Raw genomic sequence first — 8,902 nt, 5'->3', positions numbered from 1 at the left:
CGGCCCTCGGCAGACCTCCTGGGCGCCACAGTGGCGAGGAGATGTTGCCTACTCGCCTGGTATATAGGAGGTTGTGCATTCGATCTCGCTCAATGCCTCCTCTATATAATTGGAGCGGTCACGTTTCCCCCGCACCCCCCAGTGGACGCGTCGATTGTTTTCCTCCCCGTTTCGAATCGACGTCACGCGTTTCGAGCATTTGGCTGCCGTTGTGAATTTCCGCGCCGACGACGACGATGATGACGACGATGACAATGACGACTATGATGACGATGACGATGACGACCATGACGACGATGACGACGACGATGACGACGATGACAATGACGACCATGACGATGATGATGACGATGATGATGATGACGATGACGACGATGACGATGACGACGATGATGACGACGATGACGACCATGATGACGATGACGACGACGACGATGACGATGACGACGACGACGATGACGACGACGACGACGATGACGACGATGATGACTACGATGACGTTGATGACGACGACGAAGACGACGACGATGATGACTACGATGACGTTGATGACGAGGACGAAGACGACGATGATGATGACGACGATGACGATGACGACGATGACGTTGATGACGACAATGACGACGATGACGACGACGATGATAAGCGGCCCAATCATTTGTGGTAGCCGCGTTCGCTTCTGAAGGAGAGGCTGTGCACATAGCTGAGTGGAGCCTTACCTTGTGCGGGGGTGGGGAGCGAGGCTCAAGCCATCTATCCACGAGGTTTAAAACGAGCAGCAGTGGCGTCGGTCGCGGTTCGAACCTGCGGGAATTTGCTCTCCTCGTCGATGAGCGCGATGAGGTTGAGCGGGCGGCTGGAGATCATGTCGAGGGCCTCCTGGTTGTCCGTGGTGAAGGTGATGTTCTTCCACGAGATGGACTCTCGCTCGTACTCCTCCTGCTCCAGCTTGAAGATGTGTCCCACGAAGAACTGCTGCAGCGCCTCGTTGGCCAGGTTGATGCAGAACTGCTCGAAGCTGCGACGAGGTGGTACCGGGGGGGGGAGGAGGACGAGGAGACACGGGTGAGAACTCAAGAGACCAAGATAGGGGTGGGTGAGTGGGTGGGTGAGTGAATAAATGAATGAGATGATGAATGAATGAGTTGAAGAGTTACAAGTTGATTCTGTGTAGCCGGGGGAGAACTCAAGAGACAAGGATAGGGGTGGGTGGGTGAATGAGTGGGTGGGTGAGTGGTTGGGTGGGTGAGTAGTTGGGTGGGTTGGTGAGTGGTTGGGTGGGTGCGTGAGTGGGTGGGGAGTGGTTGGGTGGGTGGGTGAGTGGTTGAGTGGGTTGGTGAGTGTTTGGTTGGGTGGGTAAGTGAGTGGGTTGGTGAGTGGTTCGGGGTGGGTGAGTCTTTGGGTGGGTGGGTGAGTGAGTGGCTAAATGAATGAGATAATGAAAGAATGAGTTCATGAATTCCAAGTTAATTCTGTGTAACCGGCTGAGAACTCAGGAGACCCGGGATAGGAGTCTCATTTTTGACGAGCGAGTGAGTGGGTGAGTGGGTGAGTGAGTGAGTGGGTGAGTGGTGGGTGAGTGAGTGTGTAAGTGAGTGGGTGGGTGGATGACCGACTGACTGCCTGACTAAATGAGTGTACAAATGAACGAGATGATGACCCGCGGAGGGACGAGATGGACATGCGGAGGGGAGGGTGGGACACACACACACACACCTGTTCGTCTGGAAGTTCTCGAAGCCGAAGATGTCGAGGAGGCCGATGGAGCGTCGCTCCTCCTCCTGCTCGCCGCCGCCGCGAGAGGGCGGCTTGTACACGATGGAGTTCATCTTGTCCACGATCCACACGAACATCTTGCCGTAGATCGCCTGCGACAAGGGGTTGGGGCAAGTGGCCAGGAGTGAAAGGGCGCGGCAGCAGCGGGCGCGGATCCGGCAGCTTTGTTCGGCTCGATCCTGTGAACGAAGGAGGGCTTCCTGGGAGAGAGAGAGAGGCGTTTTGAAATGACGCCCGAACGGTCGCGGTGGAGCGGAACGAATTAAATAACGAGATGAACGAAGCGGAGCGATCAGTTGCCTTCCCGTATCCACGTCTTTCTCTCTCTCCCCTTCTTTCCACGTAAGAAAGAAAATGAAAGGTTCGTTCCTCCCGATGGGATGAGATGATGCATTTCACGAGTTGGCGTTGCTATGCCACGTCGCGCTGAATCAGGACCCAAGTAAAGCCCGGCACTGCTGATGAGACACAGAGCTTTGAAACCAGTCTTGCCTGGTACGATTTGGCAGTCTTGTCGGCATTGATTCAAGTAAAGCCAACACTGCTGGTGAGACACTGAGTGTTGAAACCAGTCCTTGCCTGGTACGATTTGGCAGTTCCGCCAGCATTGATTCAAGCAAAGCCTTGCTCTGCTGATGAGGCACTGAATGTCTAATCGGTGGAGATTTTGCTTGCCTTGAATCAATGTTGCAAAAAATGCAGCACTCCCAGAATGCCGTGCGGTTCATGGGTTATTTGGAGTGAACTTTGGCCTAGTTATGCAGGCTGGCCAGACGTTCAATTCTAGATGTTGAAGGACCCACATTGTATCTCACCGCACGAGACCTGCCGAGCGACTAGCCGTGGTGGTGCACCCATTGATACTGCTGAGTGGGTACAGGCGGGTTAATTATAGCAACAACGGTGGCTAGGAGATGTTAACTACCTCGCCTGGTATGCAGGAGATCGTGGGTTCGATCTCAATGCCTGCGTAATTGTATTTTGAGTTTCTCTCTCGCAGTGGTCGCGTGGATTTTTCTCCGGGTCCTCCGGTTTTCCCCTCCACGTTTAGACTCAACGTCACGCGTTCAGAGTGTTTGCCCTCGCCTATAAAATGTCTACATGATGATAATGATGATAATTCACTGCGTTGAGCTATCATTTTAAATGGCCAAGTCGCTTCTGAAAGATTAAAAAAAGATCCACGTAACTCAGCGGCGTCCTCAGCTGGGTAAAATAAAAAGTAAATCGTTTTCATCGTTTCGGGTTTTTTTATCTTCATAAATTAGGGGCCATCCATAAATGATGTCACGCTGTTTTGTACGATTTTTGACCCCCCCACCTTTGTCACACGGCGTCACAAAAAAGTCAGACCCCCCCTCAAATATGACGTCACAAAGCTCTGCCCCCCCCCAAAAAAAAATAAAACATGCTTCAAATCGCTTTAAACTATTGTTAATGTGGCGCTGCACTCTGATGTTGCAGGAGAAAACATTAAAAAGTCTATTTAATTAATCAGAACGTGTTGTCTATATTTATTTAAAGTTGCGCATTTTGACGTGACGTCACATTTCTCAACCCCCCCCCCTCGTCACACATCGTCACAAACGTCTGACCCCCCTCCCCCCCCTAGGTGCGTGACGTCATTTATGGACGTCACGTCCCCTTACCTTCACGAAGGCGTTCCGGACCTCCTGAGTCTGCGCCATGCTGAGCAGCGTCGTCACCTTCTCCCCACGCATCAGCATCACCTTCTTGGTGAGGCACTCTTGAACCTCGGCCTCATCCACCTGCAGCGGACCACGGCTGAGTAAAACTCCTCCCCTCTCACTCAACCCCCACCCCACCCACCCACCACCACTCACAACATCTTTTTAAATCCTTTATATTAAGTTCAATTGCTTGCGCGCTTGCTTACGACCGTGCAAATCTTTCGGTCGTTTTTTAACCCACTTCCCGTGATCCAATCGAGCTGACATTTTGCACACAGACTCGTTGTGCGTGACAATTTATTTTCGTGAAATTTTTTTCCAAAATGTTTCACTTGTTAGGAAAAAAAAATTTTCATATTAAATTTAAAATACCAATGTGATAAAAATGAAACTCTTACTCAAGAAAAACAGAAATGAATAATAAAATAAAACCGATGCCACGCATATAAAGGATTTATAGTGAAAAACTTTGTTTTTACGGGTTACTTTTTTCCACCGGGCAAAACCGTGCCGTGCCGGGGGTAACCGGCGCCGATGACGTCGCGCTCGGTGAACGGTCGGAGAGAGACACGCGGCGTGCCGACCGACGTCACAATCAAACAAAGACAAAGATCCCCAGCCCGCCCCCCGTGTAGCCTTAACGGACTGTCGGGGCAAGTGCTGTTAGCGAGTAGCGCCTATGAAGGCCGGCACGGCACACGAGGGGGTGGGTGGCCAGGGTGTCCCAGCCCAAAAAATATCTAAATTTGAAAACTCATTTCCTGCCTAAAATATTAAAAAATTCACTAACACATGGGATGGACTTTTTATTTTTTTTTACAATAATGTCTAATAGTGTATTGTATTACATTGCTCTGTTTTTACTTTTTTTTACCATTTCTTGTTTCATTGTATGTAATTGCAGAGATTAGGGATTAATAAAGTACAACCATAACCACAATCATATGAAGAGAAATCTATGCATTGTTATATGAAGACAAGTCCAGATATTGTGGCCAAGGTTCAGCAAATAGTTGTTTTATTTACATAGCATAGCCATTTTTTTATATAGCAATATATTGGGAGGGGGGCATTTTGAGCATATTTGAATATTGGGAGGGGGGCTGGTCCCCCCTCCCCAATATATATTATAATTACGGCCTTGCCGTGAACGCATCGGCGGTGGATTTGGGGGAGTTGCTTGAAGTCACCTCGAGAAGTTGGAGGCCCAGGTCAGGTGGTCGTTGGTGAGAATTTCGCAGCACTCGATGTTGCTGCTCACCGTGCCTGTCGGGGTCACAGAGGCAAAGGTCCATCACATCGCCTTCAGCAGACTGGTCAGCGCAAGGGCCAGTGAGCGAGACGGCACCTACGAAGGCCGCCGCCGCGGCCCGCGCGGACATCGCGGTTTTGCGTGGCCTTCCCCAGTGGCGATGCTTACCACATTTGACACTACCGCCTACTCGTTTAAGGCTGAGTCGACTAGGGGGAAGGCCCAGGAACTGGTGTTTGGTGGCCGTTAGTGGGAATCGCCACTGCGGGTATCTGGGTTCAGAAGAGCGCATGGCGCTAACCGCTGCGCGAGCTCGAACGGCTTACGGGAGCGCCGTTACTGCCGCCGGCAGCAGCATCTAAACCAGCGGTTCGTCTTCTGAACCTGGGGTGCATCACGTGCCCACTGGGGGTGCGAGGTGCCCTTTGCGGGGGTGCGGGACATGGCCAGGTTATTTTAGAAGGCAAATTATCTAAAATATAAATTAAGCACGGGCACGTGTGTACAACTGTTTTCGATTGAAAGCTTTCGTGACTGCAGGGATTCATCTTCTTGGTTCTTTCGGTAAAGTCATGTAGAAGGGAAATAATAAAATAATATTTATTATATTTTTTTATTATATTATTTTATTATGTTGTATTTTTATTATTATTTCCATTCTACGTACCGACTTAACGAAGAACTAAGAAGATACAACTTATTTGTTTAATCAAACCTATGTGCCTATTAACATTATATATTTTTAACGATTGAGAACCAAAGGGGTGCAAGGCTGCAGTAGGTAAAAAAAAAACACTTATCTATGCCATATGATTGTTTAATTTTACGAGATAGGCCCCACTGAGCTATTCCGTAAACGGCGGTCAGAGCCGTTGAACTCTGTTAATGATCTTGCTACTTTTATTAGGATGAAGTGAAACTCTATTCTTAGGTCTTTCAGTAAAGTCGCGTAGATAGGTTCAAAGAAAATACCAAAAATTACGACGTTTCAATCACAACAACAATCTGATAACGATCACTTGTGTTGTGATCTAAACGTCGTAGTTTTTTGTTAATTTCTTTGAACCTATCTACGCGACTTTACGAAAGACCCAAAGAATATTAATTCCTGCAGTCACGAAATTATTTGAAGTGAAACTCATTGGAAACTTTTTATTTTACGAGGTGAGGCCTCACGAGCCATACGGCTCTTTATCAGAAGCGACCTGTCATACAAATGATAGTTCAACGAATTGGGCTCATCATCATCATCACGTGGAAGTTGTATACCAGCCAAATACTCTCAACGCGTGTGACGTTAATTCTAAATGGGAGGGAAAACCGGAGAAAAATCCACTCGACCACGGGGAGAGAGAGAGCGAGACACACAAACTACAAATATACAGGCAGCAGGTATCGTCAGGGTTCGGATGTAAACCACAACCGCCTGTATACAGGCGAGGTGGTTAACATCTCCTAGCCACCGTGATGATGAGAGAGACACGCAAACTCCAAATATACAGCAGCAGGCGTCGTCAGGCTCGGGATCGAAACCACAACTTCCTGTATACCAGACGAGGTCGTTAACATCTCCCAGCCACCGTGATGATGATGATGATGAGAGAGAGACACGCAAACTCCAAATATACAGCAGCAGGCGTCGTCAGGGTTGGGATCGAAACCACAACCTCCTGTATACCAGGCGAGGTCGTTAACATCTCCCAGCCACCGTGATGATGATGAGAGAGAGACACGCAAACTCCAAATGTACAGCAGCAGGCATCGTCAGGGTAGGGGTTGAACCCACGACCTCCTGTATACCCGCCGCCATGGCGATTGCTCGCCCGCACCTTGCAGCTTGAGGTTCCCCAGGTGCAGGATGCTCGCCAGCATCTGGAGATGTCCAGGTACTCGGTCTCGGAGAAGGCGAGCACCTTCATCGCGGAGCGGATGCTCGCGAAATCCTTGAGGTCGTCGCGCCCGTCGCAGCGCGTGCAGTTGCCCTGCGGCGACGGTCACGGCAGGGGAAGGAAAAGAAATATAAATATCCGTCGGCTGACAATGTTTCTTTTTGTTTGATTTATTTTTGTTTTGGTGGCACGCGAAGAGAGAGAGAGAGAGAGACAGGACGATTTGAGAGAGAGGGAGGACGACTCAGAGAGAGAGAGGGCGACTCAGGGAGAAAGAGGACAACTCAGAGAGAGAGGATAACTCAGAGAGAGAGGGGACGACAGAGAGAGAGAGGACAACTCAGAGAGAGAGGATGACTCAGAGAGAGAGGGGACGACGGAGAGAGAGAGGACAACTCAGAGAGAGAGGACGACTCAGAGAGAGAAAGGACTACTCAGAGAGAGGGGACAACTCAGAGAGAGAGGACGACTCAGAGAGAGAGGGACAACTTAGAGAGAGACGACTCAGAGAGAGAGAGGACAACTCAGGAGAGAGGACAACTCAGAGAGAGAGGACGACTCAGAGAGAGAGAGGACGACTCAGAGAGAGAGAGAGGACACCTAAGAGAGAGAGAGAGAGGACGACTCAGAGAGAGATAGGACGACTCAGAAAGAGAGGGGACGACTCAGAGAAAGAGGACGACTCAGAGAGAGAGACGACTCAGAGAGAGAGAGGACGACTCAGAGAGAGAGAGAGGACAACTCAGAGAGAGAGGACAACTCAGAGAGACAGGACGACTCAGAGAGAGAGGGGACGACGGAGAGAGAGAGAGAGAGGGGACGACTCAGAGAGGAGAGGACAACTCAGAGAGAATGGACGACTCAGAGAGAGAGAGGACTACTCAGAGAGAGAGGGGACAACTCAGAGAGAGAGAGGCTACTCAGAGAGAGAGAGGACTACTCAGAGAGAGAGGGGACAACTCAGAGGAGAGAGGACGACTCAGAAGAGAGGGACACTTAGAGAGAGAGAGGACGACTCAGAGAGAGAGGACGACTCAAAAGAGAGAGGACGACTCAGAGAGAGAGAGGACTACTCAGAGAGAGGGGACAACTCAGAGAGAGAGAACGACTCAGAAAAAGAGGACGACTCAGAGATAGAGAGGACCACTCAGAGAGAGAGTGGACGACTCAGAGAGAGAGATGACGACCCAGAGGCTCCAAGAGAAGGAACCACTGATGATCAGAAAGTCCCCACGCGATGAGCCGGTGACAATTGGCCAAACTCAGCGGTCCTCAATATATATTAAGGTGCCATCAGCCAATTTATCAGGCCGGCTTTTTCGTGTTATTTTGTCACCATCGATTAGCACGGTTGGCTATGTACAACCCTAAATAAATTTAACGTGGAACAATGATGAGCGTTCACACGCGGGACAAAAACCAGAGCGTCCGGAGACAGCCCACACGTGTGCGAGGGGGAAACGCTCTATCCTCCACAGGTGGAACAGGTGGAGTCCACATCCTTGCCTCCTGGCAGCGCCAGGGTTGTGGCTCATCCTCCTCCTCGACGCCTACCCACGGGAAGGGAGTTCCTGGCTGCGTCAATCCACCAACCCTCGCAGCCGCACAGTCGACCACGCACGGCGCGGTAGAAGTCCAACATACGTGCCGGATCGAGGTCTCATGACCATCTGGATCGAGGTCTCATCACCATCTGGATCGAGGTCTCATCGACATCTGGATCGAGGTCTCATCACCATCTGGATCGAGGTCTCATCACCATCTGGATCGAGGTCTCATGACCATCTGGATCGAGGTCTCATGACCATATGGATCGAGGTCTCAACACCATCTAGATCGAGTTCTCAACACCATCTGGATCTAGATCTCATCACCATCTGGATCGAGGTCTTATCACCATCTGGATCTAGATCTCATCACCATCTGGATCTAGATCTCATCACCATCTGAATCTAGATCTCATCACCATCTGGATCTAGATCTCATCACCATCTGGATCTAGATCTCATCACCATCTGGATCGAGGTCTCATCACCATCTGGATCTAGATCTCATCACCATCTGGAGCAAGTCCTCATCACCATCTGGATCTAGATCTCATCACCATTTGGATCGAGGTCTCATCACCATCTGGATCGAGGTCTCATCACCATATGGATCAAGTCCTCATCACCATCTGGATCAAGTCCTCATCACCATCTGGATCTAGATCTCATCACCATCTGGATAAAGTCCTCATCACCATCTGGATCGAGGTCTCTTAACCATCTGGATCGAGGTCTCATCACCATCTG

General features: G+C 50.0%; 1 protein-coding gene across 1 annotated transcript; it reads right to left on the bottom strand.

Annotated features, from left to right (window-relative positions):
- Positions 1-804: 804 nt before the first annotated feature.
- LOC133339812 (unconventional myosin-VIIa-like) lies at positions 805-6,701 on the bottom strand (the record flags this gene model as incomplete). Its single annotated transcript, XM_061547955.1, has 4 exons — positions 805-1,018; positions 1,717-1,868; positions 3,426-3,545; positions 6,549-6,701. Coding segments are annotated over 4 exons (639 nt in total), but the record flags the coding sequence as incomplete, so codon positions are not given.
- Positions 6,702-8,902: the final 2,201 nt, after the last annotated feature.

This window comes from Lethenteron reissneri, unplaced genomic scaffold (genome assembly GCF_015708825.2).
Source record: "Lethenteron reissneri isolate LAM-NWPU_2019-01 unplaced genomic scaffold, ASM1570882v1 scaffold_363, whole genome shotgun sequence".
Classification (NCBI taxonomy): domain Eukaryota; kingdom Metazoa; phylum Chordata; class Hyperoartia; order Petromyzontiformes; family Petromyzontidae; genus Lethenteron; species Lethenteron reissneri.
The sequence above is the reverse complement of the archived record's forward strand: the minus strand, read 5'-3'. Positions and strand labels throughout refer to the sequence as shown.